Here is a 24024-nt window from a genome sequence, read left to right on the forward strand (position 1 = left end):
TAGATTTTTGGATTCATCCACTGTAGCCCCTTCTTTTTGAAATTTCCTCCTCTATTTCTAGTCTCTTTGCCAGCCCTGAATTCTGTTTTCTGACACTTTAAGCTACTGAGAGTTGTGCTGCCTGCAGAACCCTCTTATGAAAAGCCAAATAAATGTGCATTTTATTCAGAAGTTTCTTTCTTTCATGAATTATATCATTTCCAGTTTTCTGATTTGGGTGGTTCTTCTGCACATTTAAATAACTGTTTTTATACTTAGTTCACAGGTTATAATTGTTATATGCAGGAAGGTTAATCATACCAGCTCCTCTGCCATACCAGAATGGAAACTTGACCATTCATATTTAAGTTGGACACAAAGTAGCTCATTAGAAACTGGATCCCGGCCCTGGCCGGTTCGGTTGGCTCAGCGGTGGAGCGTTGGCCTGGCGTGCGGGGGAACCGGGTTCGATTCCTGGCCAGGGCACATAGGAGAAGCACCCAATTGCTTCTCCACCCCCCCCCTTCCTCTCTGTCTCTCTCTTCCCCTCCCGCAGCCAAGGCTCCATTGGAGCAAAGATGGCCCGGGCGCTGGGGATGGCTCCATGGCCTCTGCCCCAGGCGCTAGAGTGGCTCTGGTCTCAGCAGAGCGACCCCCCCCAGGGGCAGAGCATCGCCCCCTGGTGGGCAGAGCATCGCCCCTGGTGCCGGGTGGATCCTGGTCGGGCGCATGCGGGAGTCTGTCTGACTGTCTCTCTCCCCGTTTCCAGCTTCAGAAAAATACAAAAAAAAAAAAAAAAAGAAACTGGATCCCTGAGCCTGGTCAATGATAGGCCTCACTATAACATGTTTACAAAAATCAGAATGTTTTGTAGGGGGAATTTTAATAGAATCCATAGGTTCCCCTCCTTTTCACTTGTTTGATTTTCTCAGTGATTAACCTTCCAATTTCATGTATGGCTAGAAATGTGATAGCTAGAAGCATATTTTTCAGCATTCTAAGGACCATTTAATGGACCTAAAAGTCTCATTGTTTATTACACAGAGTTTCCTGAATCCCCCTGTTTTCTTGTGGTCTAAGACATCATTTTTTTATTCAAGATTTCCAAAGATTAAATCTTTTCCAAAAATTTGAAAAGTGTGTGTGTGTTTTGATTGTTTGTTTGTTTGTTGCTGTGAATGGTAGAAGAAAAAAAATATAAGAGCCTAAGAGCTTCGTATAAAATGATCAACCAATGCCTTATTCTCTGCTTCACATTGGAAGGGTCTGGTGCTCTGATTTCTGAGCATTTCTGGAATCCTGTGGAAGAATTAGATTTCTTCTTATGGCCTTCTCCCATTGGTAATCTGGGTTTCAGGCCTACCCAGTCTTCTAAGTCAGTTACCATTTATCCATCTGTTCCAAGACTCTACGATTTAGTTGGTATTATTTCTTCCTTTCTCCTTTGTCCTTTTTCTGGGCAGTGTAGATATTTTGTAAGGAGTAAAGATCAATTGCATGGACTTAATTCCTGTTCCACTTGTTTTAAAAATGTTTATTTTCATCTTATATTTTAAAATAAAAACAAACTGCATTCATTAAGCCAAATAGCCTTTCAAAACTTCAGTTAATTGCACTTTTACAAAGCATAGGTGTCAACTGACTAAACTATGTTGAAAGTAAATATCAACTCTACAATCACCCTTGTACCATGAAATGGTGTTTCTCTAGCTATTGTTCCTTAAAATAGCAGGAAAAAATAAAAAGGCTTATCATATCTTTCAACATAACATGCTTGCTTTGGATTTACGTTATAAAAGAATTGCTCACAAAAGACAAGTGCCTACACACAGTGCTGCCACTTCAAGAGTAGCCTCAAAGAAGGTAATTGAAAATGGCCTCACCACCCTTCATTCCCATCCCTCCACTGGTTAATGGGAACCAGGGGAAACTTCCTTAGTGTGAGCTAGAATTTCCTTCAGAGTGCTTTATTATTAGCTTGTTTTGTTGATGAACTTGATTTTCTAACATGAAGATTAGTAAATTCAATTTCTGAAAAATAAATTGTGAGCATTTTTAGACTTTCACAAAATAATTTGGTGTTTAACTGAATTTTTATGAATCTATGTAATTGCTATTTGTTAGGCCATTTGTCAGTTGAGGATGTGACCATTGTCATAAAATTACTGGTGTGGAATAGTGTTTTACTTATTTTTTTCTTTCTACTTGAATGAGGATTACATTGCTATCAATTAGTTAATTTTTTTTGTTGACATTTCACCAATATAGCACAAAAGCTCCAAGTGTAAGTAATAAATCAATACCTGAGAGGAAATTATTGGGCCTTGTTTACTTGTGTTTTAGGAATGGGTACACCCTGAGAAATATTTGATGCATGTTGGAGGATAGTCAGAGAAAAAAAAAAGACTAAAAGTGACACTTGTGAAGTAAGATGAAATAAAGGGCCAAGAGTTATTTTAGCCAGAAATGAGATGTGATATAATAACTGTCTTTATATGTAAATATTTATTGCAGAATATAATGACTAATTGCTGTTCATCTCTGCAGAAATCTGAAAAGAAAAAGTTCAAGGTAGAAATATAAATGATATTTATTTAACCAATACTTAGAAAAATACCCTGAAGGTTGATGGACAGGCATTAGAATGCTTGATGGGACATATGTTTTGGGAAGAAGTAAGAGCTTTAAAATGTACCACTTTTCTCTGACATGAATGATGACAGGTCTTGCCTTAAGGCAGAAGATTGGACCAGTTAGCTTCTGCAGGGCTCTTCCAGACCTGTAATTCTCTGGGTCACTTCTGTTGCTAGTCTTCAGATCCTGGGTGTCAAGGAGACACAGCAAGTACCTGCCTTTTCAAGCGCTTCAACGGTGCCAAAAGAGGCAGTGCCAGCAGCAGCACCACAGAATCTATTCCAACAGAAGACTTCACTCAAGGGTGAGTCAGGTCAGCTTGGACACAGGTCACTAACATAAGCTTTGATAGAGGAACGAACAAGGGACGGCTGGTTAGCTGGTGGTGGGTGGCAGGGGCTGTCCACCTGGACGCGTTCAAAGAAGGATGAGTTGAGCCAACAGCCAGGTACGTCCCTTTCTCACCATCCTGCTGGGCCACCCGGATCCATGTGCTCCTAGAGCGCGCTGGGCGCCTGCTGCCGCCAGAGCCAGTGTCCCACCGCGCGTGGTCCTTTCCTGGCTCCCGGCTCCCGTGGGAGGGAGCGTGGGATGATGCTCTGGTCCTTATGCTTCCCCAAGCTCCTGCATCCGGAGCCGCCCTAGCCAGCACTGCCTCAGCCATTGCCCGAGAGGGAGAAAGGAAAAAAGGGAGGAGGGCTGGAAAAGCTCGGCGGAGGGCGGAGAGGAGAAGGGGAGGGAAGGATCGAAGAGGGAGGGAATCTCTCTCCTTCGCAGTGCCTCCGCCTCTTCTCTGCGCGCTGGCGGCGACTCAGGTTCTCCCTTCACACGGTCGCCCAGTTCCTCGCCGCCTTCTCCGCCTACCCGCCCTCCCTCCAGAGCGTGCGGAAAGGGCGCTGCAGCCGGCGGCGGAGGGCGCGGGGGAGGCGGGGGCGGTGGGCGTGTGCGTGTGCGGAGGACACCACCTCTCGCTCCTGCGTTCGCAGGCGGCGGCGACAGCGGCGGGGCTTCTCGCTCTGGCAGTGGCGGCGACAGCGGCGGCGCTTGGAGTCCCGCCGCGGAGATGCTCAAAGTCACGGTGCCCTCGTGCTCGGCCTCATCCTGCTCTTCGGTCACCGCCAGTGTGGCCTCGGCGGCCGGGAACCTCGTCCCGGATTACTGGATCGACGGCTCCAACAGGGATGCTCTGAGTGATTACTTCGAGGTGGAGTCGGAGCTGGGACGGTAAGGCGGGGGGGCGCCCTGGACCTGGTGGAGCCCGGCGCCCTGCGCGCGGGCTCAGGCTTCTGGGGAAGCCCGCGGCGTGCACTGGGGTTGTCCTTTTCGCGGTGACAACTCCCTAGGATGTGGGAGCCGGCCTTCCTGCTCTTCAGTTTCTCTCTACCGAGCATCCAGGAGAGAACCAAGCACCATTCAAGTGGGAGTTAGGTCTTCCCCTGAGCGCCCAGGCCGGTGCAGCTGTGAGCAGCAACCTGACTCGCTCCCACCCTCCCTCCTCCTCGCCGGCTGCCACTTCCTTTGGGTGACAGCTTCCACCGCACGTGGGCCCTGCTTTCCCAGTTGGTGTCTTTGCTCTGGATTAGAGCTTGACCAAGAGTCCTGTTTGTCTAGTTATTTTGGGGGGTGGGGGTGAAGGGTGCCCCTGCAAATTATGACAGAATCATTAAATTAGATCCTTCCTCTTTCCGCTCAGCAAGCTCTCCCTCCAAAGCAAGTGGCAGTAGACATTTAACTCAAATACTATCTTCCCTGCAAAGTCTGCTACAAGTGAAGGGGGGAGTGAGACATTTAACAGAATTGATGGAAGAATAATGAACTAGTGTGGCTTTAAAGGAAAAGCAGCACATGGGGGCCAGGCAGTGGTAATGAGAAGAGTTCTGTTGCTCTTCCTTCATGTACTGGAGTAATTTATTTAAATTATGTATGCAAAAAGCCACCTCTCTGGGGTTGTAGAAATGTCCCACATATTTCCTCTGAAGATACAAACAGGTATGAGTTTTGTCATATGAATGATGCCATACGTTCTCATGTTTCTACCCAAAGAAAAACATTTTCCCCCTTCCTTTCTTTTCCCTTCTTTCCTTTCTGTTATCCACAGCTACAAAGAGTTATTTTCAACACTCATTTTAGATCCAAGCTTTTTATGATAGGAAATCTGAAGATATAATTTAAACTGTTGACAAGTTGAAGCTTCGGTACTCCATGCTTCTTTTCAATTTCATTTCTCATTCTCTTTTTGCTGTGAAGAGTTTAGCTAACAGCCAATTTCTTTTTTCTTTTCTTTTTTTATTCCGCTGGAGACCACAGTGCAGGATTCTGGAGAAATACTTAGTGAGAAAGTGTAAGGGTCACCCCGGCCCCCCAATTTGTCACTATGCTTAATGACTCATGTAGTACAGAAGGTGTATAAGAAATGCAGAACTGAATGAAAATTTAGTAGTTTGTCAGTGTTTTAAAATGTTCCAAATGTTTGAGCATTGAATAATGTATACATAAACATCCTGATTTGATCAATTTTTTAAATATCACCTGAAGATATGCCATTGTATGCATTCACTAGTAAGTTGAAAATGAAATGCCTCCTTTCTAGGCTTTAAACCTACTATCATTGTATGATGAGCTACAATGAGCAGTGTAAACTTCTAATTAAAGAGATCATCTACTTAAAATTGTTTATTTGGTGTTTTAGAAATTGTCACCTAGTAGAGGAAGTGCCTGATGGTTCTCTGTAGGGACTGTCCCACCACCAACTCTTAACTGCTTTCTGAGTAACGTTTATACCCAGATGCCTCTAATTGGCTCCAGTTTATCATCAGCATGTCAATCTTTATGAATAAGCTTCACTATCAGGAAGCTAAAAAAAATTACTTAATTTCAGGCATGAGAAAATGGGATGATAGACTTCATAGGGAAAACCTGAGGAATTTGAAGTTATTTTTTTAAAAAGCTTGGTGTTATATTTTACAATACATTTTGGAGGACAGATTAAAGCAATTATATAAGTAACTCTGCCACCTAGTTGATTAAATACCTTGAAAATCATAGAATTAAAATATTTTGAGAAAACCTAAAAAATTTTACTTTTGCTGTTTTTCAGCAGTCTTGTGTATTAGGTAAATTCTCTGTAGATGGCAGTATTGGTGAGGTGCATGCTTAATCCCTTGGTTGAGACTTTGAGAGATATTATCATTTCACAATCAAAGTTATTTTTTAAAAAACCCTAAAACATAGAGCAACTAGTGTTACAGATGTAATTACTAGAATCTATAAAGCTAGAGAATACAACACAATTATCATTATAGGTATTGACTGAGTGACAAAAATCCTCTTCTTTCCTGCACTAGTGATAAAACTGTAACAACTAGTTTCAAGTCTTTACTCTCTTTACTCTGTGCTGGGTGAAATCTGCCTGACTCTAAGGCAAAAGCATTTAATTCATTAATAGCACAGTCTTCATTAAGATGCTAAGAGAGCAATGCCACCGGTATTGTACTGTGCCATTGAGGTTAGTTCCAGGGTTTAGACAATCTCCACTAGATTAACTGGATTTGTGAGTAGTCCTTTCTACTGCAATTATCTGTTGTAATTGACTGACTCCTGAATTCAAGAGGATTGAACATGTAACTATGATATTAGGGCAAAACCACCTGACGATGTGTTTGAAAATTTTGGAGAGCTAAATTCCCAAGGCTGTAACCACCTGAAGCCCCTGGATAGTGGTGGCAGCAATAATCTCATCTAGCCATTTTAGAGCAGGGCAGGTATGATAGCTTTTTCTTTTCTCTTCAGGGTGAGGGTGAGGTTGGGGATGGGGGGAATAAGGAGAATTATGTAAAAGTATCAGGCCAATTGATTAGATTTTTAAAAGCTCACATTTGAAAACACTCCTTCATATCTAGTTCATCAAAAAAGTTTACAAAAATCATGATACACCAACAAATTTAATTCTGTTTTAAAATATGAGTTGGCCATGATCCTATGCACGGCTCCATATCCTAGAGAATAGTTGGTCCTTTGCCCAGTGATTTGAGAAATTGGCTTTTTAATGGCTTTGCCAAGGGAGAAGGGAGCCTGTACCCAGTCCAGATTCCATCCAGTGGTTTGGCACAAGGAGGGCAGGATTTGGCCTGCCCTGCTCTGTGGTGGGGATTGGGCCTTGTGCGTCCAAACTCATGTCTTGTTTTCAGTTATTTCCCAACTTTAGTTCCTGTCTGTTGAACAAAATTGAAAAAAAAATGTTTGTAATAAAACTAGATGTATATACACACACAGAAACCAAATAAAAGATTATTAGGACAAAGGAAGAAGAGTGGTAAATTATTTTGAAATTAATTTAAAAAAATTTATTCTACTTAACTGTAGTTTCTTTAGACTAGTGACTTTCAATCCCTACCTCCCCTGCAACCTGATCTGCAATTTAAAAAATACATTTATCATATATGGCAACCCAAATGAAGCATAATCAAATAGGAGCCCTTGCTATATGTATTGTTGCTTAGGAAACAGATTTAGATAGTGAGACATAGGTGTGTATAAAATGGAAACAGTGTATGTGTAAAATGGAAACAAGTTTCATAAAAGGATATTTATTCCTATTATCAACAATGTAGTCTAATATTTCCTATTTTATGCTGTTTGATTTTATTCTGTCTCATTAAAAAATATCCTAATCCATGTGATTTCACATCCCTCTAATGCAGGGGTACCCAAACAGTTTACACAGGGGGCCAGTTCACTGTCCCTCAGACCGTTGGAGGGCCGCCACATGCAGTACTCCTCTCACTGACCACCAATGAAAGAGGTGGCCCTTACAGAAGTGCAGCAGGGGACCGCATAAATGACCTCAGGGGGCCACATGCAGTCCACAGCAGTAGTTTGGGGACGCCTGCTCTAATGGTTTGTGATTCAGTTTGAGAAGTGCTTTTTTAGGCCTTAAATCAGTGGAGGCCAGATTAAAGGATGAGGCAGAGTCCTTTTGAAAAATGCCCTGCAGACTATTTGGTAACATTAAATGGTGTTCATTTGCATAGCTCTGTAGAGAAAAGTTCTCCTAGCTTTGCTTCTAAGTATCTCCCCTTTCAAACATTTTTGAAAAATTCCAGTATCTCCCCAAGATCTGTGAGGTGCACTGTACTCTGTAATGGCTGCGGGGCAGGAGGCTGGGACGGGACCCCTTCACTGTAGAGGGGGCATTCAGAAGCCTGGGCAGTGGTTTATTCCACATGGTAACACAGAACTCTGTTCCCAGCTAAGGGCCAGCAAATGCTTCGTACGGAAACATGAAAGTGTGCATTTCCTAACAGAAGGGCTCCAACCAGTGCGCCTGGCTGGGGAGGAATCAGATCCTCTTTCCCTCAGCCGGCGCTTCTCAGGCTTTGGTTCCCCACCTCCAAACCCCCACTGTCCTTTAGGGTCTCACAGCCTATCCTGGGTTTGTACTGCTGGCTATTGATCTCCTGCCACCCACACTACACTTAGTATCGAAGCTCTTTGGGACATGGTGTTTTTTTTATTAGACTGAGAATTAAAAATATAAATGTTTGGCACCTTTTTTGTTCTCTGTGCAGTTCTCAGGCTGTTGACTCGGAGCAGTGTGGGATTGCAAGTGGGGAGAACAGAAACTACACAGGTTCTTCGTGGGAACACTGTTTGGAAGCTCCTGGAAGCAGAGGGTGTGGCTTTGGCTGGTTCACTATTGTGGGCTCTTCACCTAGGGCAGCGCTCAGTACTCAGCAGGTGTTCAACAGATGATTTTAGCAATGGAAGAACGATGATGAAATGGACCAGGCACAGTGGACATGCTCCCTTCCTCTTCTTTGACATGTTGTCTGTGTTGGTCCTGATGTGATTATCTCAGTTTTGGGGACCCCAAGGGGAAGGAAATCCTGTGACCTGTTCATTCTCTCCCTAAAACTCATGGGGCCGTGACCCGCATCTCATTCAGCAGCTGGTTTCCTTTCTTCACAGTGAGAGGATTGATATCTGCCGCCTCTGCAGCTTTTTGGTGTTGAAAGTAATGCTGCCTTTCTCATGGCAGAGTGCTTCGTTCTGAAACGAAAGGGATTCGGTTTCACTGACACTATCATTTCACTATAGGCGTGTCAGAATTAGGAGTTAAATCCACTTGAATGTAAAGGCATGAAGTGCCTCTCAGCTACTCCAACTAAAGTTCATACATATTAATTGCTAAATTTGGAAGTACACTCATTATAAAGAGCCTCAACTGCAAGACTGTGATAGTTATTACTTTTAAGAACACACTATTTTTTCATATTTAAATACTGTCACAAGGGTAAAAATAACTCCTGATTTGAAAAAGAAAAAAAAAAGGCGCAGGTGCCATCTGCTTTTAAACTGTTCTGAAGAACTTTACTTGGAAAAAATAAAGAGAGAGGGAGAAAGAGAAAGACAGCGCTAACCACAAAATAGCTTCAAAGAGCTTTCTTGTAAACACTTTACCCTCAGACTTGTGTGTGGGGGTTATGTGCCTGCAGCAACACATATGAGAAATAAAGTACTGAGTGATAGCCAAGTTATCTGTTTCAACTACTGGTATTTTTGGTGAGGAGGGACTAGCTTTAAAAGTAGTTCTCTTTAGATTCCCTTTTGGGAAAACTAACATATCTAATTAAAAACTGAATTTTTAAAATTTCAAGGTTAGATTTATTATGTAAAATATATTTAATTGAGTCAATGAACCATATAATTTATGCCAAAGAATTGCTTTACAGCAAATCAATAGCAGCTAGAATCAAAGTTTTATTCAAATTATATTAGTTTTTACCTTAATTATTTTTTCCCTATTTGATAATGCAGGATCATCTGAAAATTTTATAACTACAATGGTTTAATTGAGAAGTTAGATTTAAATATTATAGGATAGTATTAGCATGTAAAGGACACAGCCTCCTTAATACAGTCCATTTTAAAAAATTCTAATCCTAATAAAGGGCAGTTGGGTTGGGGGGATATCAGTGGTGAAAAGTCTGGGTGGGGGATTTTCCTCAGTAATCTTATCAGGTGCATAGATCAAGTAAGCACTGGACCTGGACCTAGAGGATATTTATTATAACGGGCAACAAGCATTCCGTGTGTAGAGCTTTCTCTTTTTCTCTTAGAGCAGGGTTTCTCAGCCTGGCGCTGTAGACACTTGGGGCCAGATACTCTTTGTTGGGGGGCTGTCCTGTGCACTGTAGGGTGTTTAGCAGTGATTCTGACCTCTGCCCACTAGATCTAGTAGCAGTCCTCCTCCCCAAGGGGTGACGACCAAATTGTCTCTAGATATTGTCAAATGTTTCCCACCTATCGTCTTTCCTGTTGGGAACCACTGTCTCAGAAGCTTGAAGCTAGGCTTTTACATGATTTTCTTTTAGTTATGTAGATAGTTAACAACAGGGAAACCTGTTTAAACCCAGGTTAAAATGATTTGACTTTATTGAATATCTGCTATGACCAAATGTTTCTCCCCTTTGTACATAATACCATTAAGATTTCTGTCATCTGTGCATACCTCCTGCACTATAATTTGCTTAATATTTTGTTTAAATCACTTCATTTTTGATAACTTAAATTTACTTATCAAGAATACTTATTTTTATTAAATTGAAAACCAGTGTTCATGCTATCACTAGAAGCAAATTATAAAAATAAATTGCAATAAAAACAAAGCACTTTTTATTAAATTGAGGCTAGAAATATTTCCTCATAAAAAGCTCCAAATCTGAGGATTGTTCTTTTTTTTTTAATTTTTTTAAATTTATTCATTTTTAGAGAGGAGAGAAAGAGGGAGAGAGAGAAACAGAGAGAAAGAAGGGGGCAGGACCTGGAAGCATCAACTCCCATATGTGCCTTGACCAGGCAAGCCCAGGGTTTTGAACCGGCAACCTCAGCATTTCCAGGTTGACGCTTTATCCACTGCGCCACAACAGGTCAGGCCAGGATTGTTCTCTTTGTTAATAAGGGAGATAATCAAAGTTAACAGGGTTAAAACCACAGTAGCACAAATTAAGGTTTTCTTTTTGATATAATCAGAACCGTTGAAAACAAAGTGTTCTCATTTGGTTTTTTGATTCCTTATTCTTCAGTTTCATGCCTTCGTGCCACCCAAGAGTCTTGTTGTAGGGCTGACCTTCTGAGTAACTATGAACTAGGCAATATATGTTGGTTGTGTGTTTGTGGTGGGGTGAGGGGCCCGAGTGTGAGTGGAGGTGATGTATATAACACTATTTGGCCTCCAGATGCATAGCTTATGTGTCAACAATAATTTTAATATGAGAGAAATACATATAATTCATATGAGACAGAGACAGTAGAACCACAATGATAATTTCGACTGAGAGGATTGAGGTATCTTTATGGGCGGGATGGGCCTTAAAATTTGGTGGAATTCTAACAGGTAGAGCTTTAGTGAAGGGCCTACCAGGTGGAAAGTACATTCTAAGAAAAGGCAAAAACTGGCAGAAAATGCAGGCTGTATATTTTATTTTTCAAACTTTACAAAACATAAACATTGTCATGGCAGATAAGGTTGGAAGAATAAGCTGATGTCAGAGCAGAGACAGCATGGAAAAAAGAAATGACTGCATCTATATATCAACTGAAAGCAAAAGAAAGTAACCATTATGAGAGCAAAAGGAGACTATATAGAAGCAGCTGAGTCTTGGGCCTAAGTTGTGGGCCTCAGAACTTGCCACTGACTCATAAACCAGTGGTGTGGGTAAGAAAGGACTTACCATGTTTGTTAAAAAAAAGAAAGAAAGAAACACCTCCTACATACAAAAAGGGACTGACATCAGTTACCTAGACCTGGTAAAGAGCCTGTGTGCTGACAAAAGTTAATATTTTAATCTTTGTGGGCCCTATGCTCTCAGTGTTAGTTGCGTGAAAGCAACCACAGACAATACAGAAACAAATGCATATGGTTGTGTTCCAATAAAACTTTATTTATAACAGTGAAATTTGAATTTCATATAATTTTTACATCACAAAATAATATATTTTTTTCTATTCTTTTTATTGAAAAAAATTTTTTAAGTGTAAAAACTAGTCTTAGGTTGCAGACTGTATACAAATTAAGCAGCCCTTACCCCTGGTTTGCCAAACCCTGACCTAGTTTGAGCAAGCTAAAATTCTACCCCTCTTCAGTTACATAAGAATTTCAAGTTAAAATGATATCAAAGCTTTATTTATTTGAGGAACTACCTTGCATCTCCCTTACACTTTGAAAATGTCACCCAGTATTAGATTTTAAGGTGGGCACAACCTTTAAATGCCTGCTCACTCATCCTTTTTCTACATTTATTAAAACTATAAGTTATAGTTCTTACCTGTGTACCATGTTAGCTAGCTCCATTCATCATTCATGTTTTTAAAAATTGAGAAGTGTTGCAAGTGTTTTAAGTTAAATTTCCATACCATGATCAGCATTCACATTCAAAGACTATTTATTGGAGGGTAATTGATTTTGCACATAATAATTAAATAGGTTTCAAGTCGACCATTTTTCTATTATATTTGAAGTGACAGTTACAAAATAATATGCTAAATAAACTATTGATAAAAGATTTGTCTCTAGTAAAGTTTAATTTTCCTGTTTACTAATATGTTATCTGCATGTTGATAATATATGCATGTCAAACTTCTACTTGCCATGCATATATCTCAGATGGACTAGTTACAGTCCTTAAATTGGGACTCTGTTTAAATAGGCAATCTCTTGGGAAAAAAATAGCATTATTCTCATTTTGCTGAATAGACTTGAGTGCTAAACTCAACTGGCAACTTATATTTGACAAAGGCTGAGGTCTCCAAACGGGATGCCCACATCCAGGATGTGTGTAATATAGTGGAGTGCTACAAGAAAGTATTACAGAATCTTTTTTTTCCTAATTTTTGCTTTTAATTTTTGATTTTGGGTGTTTAAAACAGCACATTACATACTGATTCAGTAGAACATATATAGCATTTATAGGTACATATGTATATATAATGAACATTTGCTCAAACATCTTGTTGGATGATTATTACCACATCAAAGTGTGGCAGTTATAAGTGGATATAGTATACTTTATGAAAATGATTTAAATGCAGATATATAGATCAAAATGCAAACAAAAAGGAAATCATATTGCAAGGTGTGTCTTTGAGCAGAAAGGGGAAGTGGGTACGTATGTGCACTTGTTATTCATCTTAAGACTACGTGATGGAAGGGTTTGATAAGAATTACTGCCATTGTAACTGAAAACTCACAAAACAAAAACAGAAAAGGAGAAAAGGAATACAGCTTGCTCATCAAGCAGAGGGTTAAATATATGTTGTTATTGTTGTTGAACCCAAATTTCATATTATTTTACAAGAACTTCAGTTTTAATATATTTAATTTATTTCATGGTAACTTTTGCCAACTGCTGTCTCAGGCAGATGACTGCTTTTGCCTGAAGTGTTTAGTGGGCAGTGTTTGAAGAGTTGTGGGCATTAGTGCCAGAGTGCTGAATTTAACCCTGTTAACAAATGCGTTGCCATCACTTAATTATTTCTTAAGTCATGCTTGAGCATAATATGGTTGAAAAAATGACCAGGTACAAAAATATTTCTTAAAAAAGCTATACGTGAATAACCCTCAGATTGAAATGGTCTGCTGAAAAGGTCATGGACATGACATGTTATTGTTAACTATTTTCTCTGTCAGTTGGTAGTAGCATTCCTTGCTGAAGGTGCATTTTCTTTGAATTACGTCATGATTATAGACAGCACCTTACTGGTGTTCCGTAGTGGAAGAAGAAGAGTAGGAGGTAGCAAGTCTGTAATTATGTCCACACGTTTATTGTTACTTAGGATGCAGTATTTGTGATTTCTCCCTACTGTTAGTCCTTATGGATAGTTTAATAGGGACATTTGCTTGCCTTTTATTATTCAGTACACTTTGTATCTTGGCATGACTTATTTCTTATCTGTCTTAAAGGGACAGGTAGTTAGTATTTTAATTTAGGAAGTGACAATCATCCATTTGGAACTCTAACAGGTGTACGAGGTGTTCTTTATTTGTGACAAGTTGTCAGAACAAGTTTAATCTTTGAGAGGATAGAAATATACTTCTGTTTATTCATTCAAGTGTGTATTATAGATTTTTATTTATATTTTAATTGAATTTATTGGGGTGAAACTGGTTAACACAATTATACATGTTTTAGAGGCACAATTCTGCAACACATCATCTGTACACTATATGTATTGTGTGTTCTCCTCCCCAAGTCAGGTCTCCTTCCATCACCATTTATCCTTCTTCCACCCTCCTCCACCTCTTCTACTTCCCCCCAGTAATCACCACACTGTTGTTCGTGTCCATGAGTTTGCTCTTTTTTTTTCTTTTTTACTCATAGTAGTTACTTCTGGTATGTACATTGACCAGGTGCACTTGCTATTTTAAACCAGCAACCTCAGCATTCTGGGTTGACACTTGATCCACTGTGCCACCACAGATCAGGTGAGATAAACTCTATTGAAAAGCTCTCCTGAGTATAACCTGTAACCAGAAGTGAACTAAAAACATAATAAACAGAGATTTTCATGTGTATATATAACACAGTAACATGGAAACCTGAGAAAATGATCAGGGTAATTGATGGCATACAGTCCTTTTATATCTGCGATACTGGAGAAATGGAATGTCAGGACTGAGCTGAGGCCACAGGGAGCAGTTGAGGTTCTGACCCCGGCCAGGAGGGGGCAGCGGAGCACCAGTCCTGGCTTCAGCTGGCAGGGAGGGAAGTGATCTTCAGGTAGCCCCAGGGCAAGGGGAGAGGTGGGCAAAACTTGTAGCTACTCAGAATGGCTTCAAGGCTGGAGCAGCATGCAAGCCATTCTGGACAGATGAGTTGGTGGGAGTGGAGGAGGACTGATGAGGACAACAGGGGCTAAGACAAGAACTGAGCGAGATGTTAAAAGATGCAGGCAGGATAAAATTGCTGGCTTGATCAAGGGGTCTCTCTGCTGCCCCCAGTCGAGGCACATATGAGAAAGCAATCAATGAACAACTAAGGAGACTAAGGAGCCGCAATGAAGAATTGATGCTTCTCATCTCTCTCCTTTCTGTCTGTTTGTCCCTATCTGTCCCTCTCTCTGTCTCTGTCACACACACAAAAAATTGCTACGTGATGACTGTGTCCCTTTGAGCATAACACTGAACTTCAACCAGCCTCATTTGTATGTAAAGTGAAGATCATGGTAGTATATTCTCCTCAAGGTTGCTGTGACCATTTGAAGAGATCGTTTCTGTATGTGAAAACACTTAGCTCCACAGCTGGCACATGTGATTAATATTTCCCAGATAGGGTACAAGGTGACAGGGGATCATGATTTCAAATTGCATACCTATAGGAGGAACACTAAGTCCAGTTTACATGGCCCTTTTAGCAGTCTGACTAACCCAAACTGGCCTGCCAGGCCCATTCCCCACCACTTCTGTTTGTTTGTTTGTTTGTGAGAGACAGGGGAAGAGTAGAGGGAAAAGGAGAGAGAAACATCGACTTGTTGTTTCGCTTAGTTGTGCACCCATTGATTGTTTCTCATATGTGCCCTGTGGCTCGAACCAACAGCCTCAGGGTTGAGCTGGCACCCTTGGGCTCCAGCCAGCGACCTTGGTGCTCTGGGACAATGCACTGTCCACTTTACTACCAGCCAGGGCCCCACCACTTCTAATTACCAGGATGTACTGTTCACTAAGAGCTCGGTGTAGTGGTTTTACTGTCATACATGTATTGAAAATGATCAGCACCATTTTTCAGAGGAGAAACTTGAGGGTCAGAATGGTCAAGCAGCTTGTCCAAGGTCACACTGTGGAGGGAGCAGAGCTGGGACTCAGGTCCTGGTTTGGCAGACTCCCGTGCTTGTTCTCCTCCTACGGTTCCTGCCTCGGCCTCAAGGACCCCTCACGAATCCTCCTATCTCTGTGGTGTTCGTGAAACTCTCTTGGCCTGAAGTGCCCTTGTCCTAATTCCTGCAAGTTAGTCATCTTACACCCTTGACAGAAGGTTTCTCCACCTCCTTGCTCTCATATCAGTTCATATGTCTATTGTCTTACAGGAAAATGCTTTTTGGTCTTCACCACCAGGGCATCTGCTCCTCGGGCAGATGAACCCACTATCTTATCCGTCTTTTATCCCCGCTGCGGAATCTATCCTTCAACCTACAGCCTGCCCCCCCCCCCTAAGTACTTAATAAATGTTTGTGTAGTAGTGGAGTGAATGAATAAATGTTAGGTGAACAACTGCAGAACAATAAGAAGGATTTAAATCTCTTCAGGGTATTTTCCCTCCACAGCCCTCTGCTAAACAGGCACACTGTGAAATTGCTTGTTCAGTGTCTGTGGCGCTTTCTTCGGAATATAAGCTGTTAGGAGCCAAGCCTCCGTCCCCTTGTTCTCTGCTGTGTCCCCAGCACTTAGAGCAATACCTGGCAGGCAGTGAGCCCTCAGTAAACATCTGTTGTAGAAGTGAGTCAGTTGTACCAGCAGGACTTCTGCAATTGAAAATCCCTTGTCCCAAGGGGCTCTTGTATCAGTCTGCTCTCTCTTAAAGAGCCCTGTCTCTGAATAATCAGCAATGGTGTGATCTTCTGTGATTAAATTACTTACCTCTGAGGTCCCTTCCAGCCACAAGCGCCTGAAGCATCTGCATTTTCTTCCAGTTGCATTCTCTGTTCTTTACTCTGTGTTCCGGGACAGAGCAGCTTTTAGAGTACGTAGGGCTCTAAACGCCAAAGGTTTTGCAAATGGGTGGAAAGATCTTTGAATAATTATTCTTTTTTAAAAAAATTACTTTTATTCTATTTTGTGCTTTTTAAACGCCACACCTGTTTTTAGAAACGTACTCATTGATATATTTACTCATTTTTACTTTTTTTTTTATTGGACCGTATAAATGTTCTCCTACAAATGCTGGCATATCTAGGATGGGGTTTAGCAAGATGGGCTATTTCCTAGTGGTCCCTAGTCTTCTAGTTTTGTTTTTGAAAAGGATCATTCATTTTAAAAAGCTTGACTTGTGGCCCTGGCCGGTTGGCTCAGTGGTAGAGTGTTGGCCCAGTATATGGAAGTCCTGGGATGATTCCCTGTCGGAGCACATAGGAGAAGTGCCCATCTGCTTCTCCACCTCTCCCTCCCTCGCTTATCTCTCTCTCTTTTCTCCTTCCCTCCTGCAGCCAAGGCTCGATTAGAGTGAGTTGACCCTGGGCACTGAGGATGGCTCCATGGCCTCCACCTCAGGTGCTAAGATGGCTTCGGTTGCAATGGAGCAAGGGACCCAGATGGGCAGAGCATCACTCCCTAGTGGGCTTGCCAGGTGGATCCTGGTCGGGCACATTTGGGAGTCTCTCTTTGCATCCCCTCCTCTCACTAAAAGAAAAAATATCTTGACTTGTGACCTGTTTGTGACTGTGTAATCAACTACACTGTCCTATAACACAGTCCTGTAACGTATGCCCTGCCTGACCACAGGAGGGGCAGAGCTCAGGGGAGGCTCATGAAGGAGGCAAGAACATAGATGGTTGGCTCTGTGTTTATCTTTATTGGGGGATGTTATTTAAAAACCAGCCATTGATATGACTAATTCTTTGATCAAGTAAATAAATCACTCCCTGACTTAATTTCTAAGTCATTAATGTTATGCACTGTCAAAATAATTACTCTGGAAAATGTGTATGTTCCCATTTCTGTTTTGACAGCAAAGCCCAGGAGAGTGTGGTGAAAAAAAAGCCGGTGTGGGAAGAAGGGGGCAGAGGCAGGGCTGAAGGTCAGAAGGAAGACACTCTCCACTTTTTGTTCTCTGAGGGCGGTGATACCTCCACCACCAGCGTCTCTCTGTTCCTGCCTGATTTCTTCCTGTTCTCCTTGTCCCCCCAGAGCCAAGATCTCTTCCACTCTCCTTGCTTTTCTCCTGGTTATGGCCTCCATGTTTGTATTCCTCCAAAATATTTATTTTGAACCCCCTCCCCTCCCCTATGTGACAGTATTTGGAGATGGGCCTTTGGGAGCTAAGTAAGGTCAAATGAGGTCATGAAAGAGGGTTCTCATGATGGGATCCATGCCCTTAGATGAAGAGACAACAAAAAGCTTGTTCTCTCTCTCTGTCACATGAGGGAGAAGCAATTAGGTAGATGTCTGCAAGCCAGGAAGAGACCTTTCACCAGAACCCAGCCATACTGGCCCCTAATCTTGAGATCCCATTTTTCCAGAACTGTGAGAAAACACATTTCTGTTGTGTATGATATTTTGTTATGCCAGCCCAAGCTGAGACATCCTTTTGTCCTTCTTCCCCACTGTGATATCTGTCTGACTTGAGTCATAACTTTGGAATCTGCTTGCTGTGTACCAAAAGCTCAGCTAAGTTCATCTATGCTAATGTGGCAGAGTATAAAGAAAGTGTATGCTTTTCGTTCCCCAGATGCCTGACCTTGTTCTTCTACCAGATGTTGGCAAGTGTAGGCTGGAGACCCACTTCTTTGCTTTATCCAGGATGGTATGAGCTGACTCGGAGCTGCTCTTCTCTCTCTTTTTTTTTTTTGCATTTTTCTGAAGCTGGAAACGGGGAGAGATAGTCAGACAGACTTCTGCATGTGCCCGACCGGGATCCACCCGGCACGCCCACCAGGGGCGACGCTCTGCCCACCAGGGGGCGATGCTCTGCCCCTCCGGCGCTTTGCTGCGACCAGAGCCACTCTAGCGCCTGGGGCAGAGGCCAAGGAGCCATCCCCAGCGCCCAGGCCATCTTTGTTCCAGTGGAGCCTTGGCTGCGGGAGGGGAAGAGAGAGACAGAGAGGAAAGAGGGGGTGGGGGTGGAGAAGCAAATGGGCGCTTCTCCTATGTGCCCTGGCCGGGAATCGAACCCGGGTCCCCCGCACGCCAGGCCGACGCTCTACCGCTGAGCCAACCGGCCAGGGCCTTCTTCTCTCTTTCTGACTAATTAACTACAAGAAAGCTCCCTAGCCCAGTGCCGCCTTCCTGCACCTTAGGCTGGGACACTTCTGTGGTCGCGCTCCTCTTGAGCTCCTCTGCCTTCTAGGCAGCAGCCTTGGTATGCACTGTGCAGCCATGCCTTTCCAAGTGGCAGTGCCTGCCAGCTCCAGGCACGTTATTTCCTCAGCAGCTGGCACAAGATTTTCTTGTTGCCAACTGGAAGCTGAGATGTTAAAAAATAAAACTTGGCCCATCTTGAGTATCATATGTTTCTATCAGGATTCGGATCTGCGTTCTGGCACACCTCCCGCCATCACTTGGGCACCGCTCTCAGGATGGAGAACCTAGCATTCTTCTGGGTCGCTGGCTGCATTTTCGTCGGCTTCCTCCAAATGCAATTTCCATCCTTGAAAAACCTGTGATGCTGCTTATGAGAAGTTGAAGGCCGGTTCACTGACATTTGACTTGATCTTACTGGACTAATGATCCTGTTCAGGGTTTCTCTAGCATTCTCTGAGAGCTGGGGTCAGTTTCATATCTCAAATGGCAGATTCTCAAGAATAAGGCTCACGCTTCTCAGGTCCATGAGTAGTTCACGCACAACTCTGAGCCACGGATGTTTCCTGCGTGACTTCACATGAGCGTGAGGTGATCCAAGAGAAGAGAGCTTAATATTTGTCAGTATTTGACTACTGTTCTTCATATTTCACATTCTGAAAAGAATGTGTGTGATCACCTAAGTGTTTTCCATACTGGCAGCCAACAGGACAGTTGGGGTCATTAACTGCTGCAAGTGGGTATTTCTGTGTAATTTTTATAGTTTGCTTTGCTTATAAGCAGGGTGTTAAAATGAGAAAATGTTAATCATTTTGTAGCTGTGAGATTTTATGTGTTTTGACTATCACGCTTTGTCATGGATTTATTATTTTTTATTCAGGATAAAGCACCCTTCACTGGAAAGGTAAATAACCAGACGTAGGAGCAATGCAACTTGACTGTGATTCACAAATATAGACTAGAGTCCTGGAAATCTTTTAAAGATTCAAACAACCCACATAAACTAAACAGTATTTTAAAGCGACCTGTAGTCTGTGTACACTGGTAAAAAAACAAACAAACATTTGACCTAGAAGAGACTTCTTCTATTTAAATGATGTCAATATTAGTCATACCTAAAAAATATATTTTTCTAACCTGGTACTTAAATGGTAAAATAAAATTTGGCTTCTGGTTTCTTTCTTTTTTTAGATTTTATTTATTCATTTTAGATAAAGGAGAGAGAAGGGGGGAGGAGCAGGAAGCATCAACTCCCATATGTGCCTTGACCAGGCAAGCCCAGGGTTTTGAACTGGCAACCTCAGTGTTCCAGGTCGATGCTTTATCCACTGTGCCACCACGGGTCAGGAGGCTTCTGGTTTCAACCTACATTTTTTAGTAGCTACTGTTATTTGTATTAGTCTCTCTTCTGATATAGGAATTTTTTTTCCAGTACTTATGAAAACAAATTAATAAACTTTGAGGAAGGTGTTAATGAATTTGATATGGCTAGGAAAAAAAGGGGAGAATGGTGAGACCAGATGATAGGACATGCCTTTTCATTCATTAATTCTGGGATGGCTTTCTGCTAAGGAGGAGGCAGTGCAAGTGATTGAGTGGATATCACAATCTTTCAAGATGTCTTCTGATTCCAAAATCTGGGAAGTGTGGTGGCTGTAGTCTGATGCTGAGAATAAAAGGTGAGGCTGTTGATCACATAAGATGAGCCAATACCTCTAACAGATATTAGTAGAACCTTCCACGATAACAATGGTAGTGCAAAACTACATTCCAACTCTGGTACCTATTAGCTGTCTTTTGTCAATGACTCGTTTCAACTGTAATAAGCTTCACTTTCCTCATCTGTTGAAGGAAAATGCTGGCGCCTTTCTCATAGTATCATGGCAAAGATTAAAGATAAATTCTGTGGCTGTATTAAGCAAAGAAAGTTGAATAACAGTGATTATTATTTTTCTTTTACTATTAACTCCAGACTTTATTTGGACTCCATCAGCTATTCCATTTATGCCCTCTTTCTTTTCCAGGATCCAATCCAGGCAACCACACTGCATTTAGTTGTGTTTTCCCTGCCTTCTCGATATGCTACAGTTTTTCAGTCGTTTCTTATTTTTCATGACCTTGGCACTCTTGAGGAGTATGTGCCAGATAGCCTGTGAATGGATTTGTCTATTGCTTTTTTATATGATTAACTGGGGTTCTAAGTTTTTAGAAAGAATACCACAGAGGTGGAGTCCCCTTCTTATTCCATCATATCGTCAGAGGTACAGGATGCTACATGACATCACTGGTGATATTAACCTTCATCATCTGGTCACTGTGGTGTCTGCCAGGTTTCTCCACTATGCAGTACTACGTGCCTTTTCCTACTCTGTCTAGTCTTGGGAACTGGGTCACTAAGTCTAGCCACTCTTGGGATGGAGGGTGATTAAGCTCTGACTCCTACATATATTATTTACAGTTCTTCTGTAAGAAAGATTTGTGAGGTATTATGTTATCACTAATAAATTCTTATATGTATGTAAAATGATTGCACATCTGAAGTAATTTTCCATAATTCTTGTAAAACTATACTGACACCATAAATCATGCACTGGGGAACGTACTAGACAATGAGAAACTTTGAATCTGGCAGAAGAAGCTGTTTCTGGGATTGTGTGTTTAGACAAAGGAGTGTATTGGAGATGAGCAGAGGAGAGATGCGGGTAACGGTTTCCTCCTGAGTTTAAAACGGGAGTGTACAAATAATGAATATATTGTGATTGTGTCTTGCACCTGTGTCTACGTGACTAAAACGTTCATAGATCTACATAATTCTTAAGATCCTGACATAGATTTTTGGGAATGTAGAGTGGATAGCACCTGAGCAATCACCAGCCCAGTGTTTCATTACAGATGAAGACACCGAAGCGCAGAGAGGGCACGTGTCTTTCCTGGCACGCCGGAGCTCGTTATCATTCACAACTTTAATGAATGACGGCACCAGTAGTAGAGACGGGACCAGAACCTCGGTCTTCTGCACTTTGACTCTGTGGCATACTTCCTCTTCTCACAAGTGCCATTTGCAGAAACCTGGGCTTAAACCACCTCTGGCTCTTCCTCCTAAAGGTTGCCCACGTTATTTCAGAATACAAACTTTCTTATCTCCAAGAAGCTGTGAAATATTGTGAAATTTGAATTTGCATTATTTTCTACCCTGTATATTGTGTCTACATTTTTTTTTTGCAGAGGATATAGTCTTAAAAATTAAAATGCAACAAAAACTATTAAACATTGGCTAATATTTTATACTTGATTTCTTTCACATTTTGGACATTGTTTGTCCACTTTGTAAAAAGCCCTTGTCGCGAAATATATTGAAATCACGTGAGAATCCTAGACTGCACATCAGAGCGCATTCTGTTTTGCTTGCAGTAATTTGGGGGCTGAGATTGTCATTCTTATACAACTCATTGAAGAAATATGTCAAATATGCAAGTGTCCAACCACTTTAAAAAGGCTACCTATATTAAAACATAACAGAATAAATCACCTTTTGTTTGTTCTTCCTGACCCCAGTAAAATTGAATGTTTGAGAGATGGATTGATTAAAATACTACTCCAATTTTTAGCAGAACTTAGGGCCTGGAGAAATCACATGGAAGTATTTTAATGGTGTCTGCACATCATCAAACCAAGCCTGTTTTCTTTTTTTTTCCTTCTGTTTTCTTATAGTTGGAAACAGAACTGACTCCAAACGTTATTTATAACAGAAATATATTGAATATTTATTCATAATTTTAATGAATGACAGCAGCAGCTGATTTGCATTGAATTCTTGTCTTCTTAATATCAACAGTTTTGCTAACTACAGTGATAGGCTGGCAACTTAGGTTTTAAATTCCTTTAACTAATAAGAAAAAAATATTTTTTTTATTGTTGATAGAAATGGCAGGTGTTTTCATTATCAGTAACAGGGGAAAATGCAACAATGTCTTATTTCTTATTTACATGCTTATATCTAAGCCTGGATGAACAATGCATATACTAATAACAGTTAATGACAGATTATTTCCTTTCCTCTTTCTTGGTCTACCTTGTCTGATGTGAGTCAGCACTGCCATTTCTTTATTCCTCTCAAAAAACTACTTTGGCCCTCTCCATCTGATTTTTATCATTATAATTCCATTAAAAGTGACAGTTTAGTTGTACTTGACCTCCACCCCTAATTGATTGCCTGATCTCACTTGTGAAACCTCTTAACAGCGAATTGGTTGATAAAATTTTTTTCCTAACCTTCTTTAAGTGGTAAGATGACCATGCTCTGTGTGTGCCATGAAATGGTGAGCATTGTGGACAGTTTATTGATGTAAATAAAACGTACTACAAAACTCTATTGGGTGTGCATGCAATAGTCATGGAGCAACTTTTCAGTTCTGGGAGTAAATGGTTTCACAAATAACTGTAATTTGTATAACCTGTGTTCAGCCAAACCATGTTTTTAGTTCTATTCTTCTACATTTATTTATAAAAATTATCACCATTGACAGTTTTTCTGCTACCATGTAGAGCAGGGATTCCTGACTTTGAATCCACAGACCTCTGTGCCTGTGTTTTTGAACTACATGAGGCTCCTGAAACTGAAAGCTAATTTTTGTGTGTATAAGCATTTTTTTGAGGTAAGTGAGTAGTTCCTTCAGATTTTCAATGATGTTTGAGGTTCGTCCACGCACTCATATTCTTATATATAATCAGAATAGTTGAATAGCATTTAGCTTGGATTGACCTAATAATTTAGCAAACTTCTTTTTTCCCCTCTTTTGCTGCCCTGCCCAGTCCATCTTTCCACGAGCAGGGCTTTCTGTATTCTCATATTCCCAGTTTTTACCTTCTTTATGTTCCATTTTCTTAGGATGCGAGTATGTGCAAGCGCAATTCAACAATGTATGTATTGAAAGACCAGAAGAAAATCAACTCAGATTGCCTTAGACAATAGAATGGATAAATTGGCTCAAGTAACTGAAGTCCAGAGGTTGTTCAGGTTTTATGTATGGTTTGACTTGGACTACCATATGTAGTTCTCTGAATTTCTTTGAATTGTACTCTCTTAGGTGTGTTGTCTTGGTCCCACGCCACCTTCTGCCATGTTTGCAAATAGGCACCAGTTTGAGTCCTGATGTTGGCAACCAGCTGTCATCATCCAGGACAGGAGGCATCTTCACTTTCCTTTTAGCATTCAGTGAAGTGGGACCAATCGGTGTGGCCAGGGGTAGGTCTGTGTACTGACTGACTGTATCATTGCGTTGATCCCGCCCCCATACCCGAACAAGTCATGAAGACAAAGGGATAGAGATTGCAATGTTTTGTTTACGCTGGTCATGGTCCACTTTTAGGACTTTGGCAACCCCATCTTGTATGTGGGTCTGGAT

General features: G+C 41.4%; 1 protein-coding gene across 1 annotated transcript in view; it reads left to right on the forward strand.

Annotated features, from left to right (window-relative positions):
• The window catches only part of CAMK4 (calcium/calmodulin dependent protein kinase IV), a 343324-nt gene that overhangs the window by 101467 nt on the left and 217833 nt on the right, over positions 1-24024 (forward strand). The window contains exons 2-3 of the mRNA XM_066274026.1: positions 2703-2917; positions 3600-3837. Coding sequence (XP_066130123.1) covers positions 3677-3837 — 161 coding nt within the window. The 5' untranslated portion in view covers positions 2703-2917; positions 3600-3676. The remainder of the gene's footprint in view (positions 1-2702; positions 2918-3599; positions 3838-24024) is intronic.

Source organism: Saccopteryx bilineata, chromosome 4, assembly GCF_036850765.1.
Source record: "Saccopteryx bilineata isolate mSacBil1 chromosome 4, mSacBil1_pri_phased_curated, whole genome shotgun sequence".
Classification (NCBI taxonomy): domain Eukaryota; kingdom Metazoa; phylum Chordata; class Mammalia; order Chiroptera; family Emballonuridae; genus Saccopteryx; species Saccopteryx bilineata.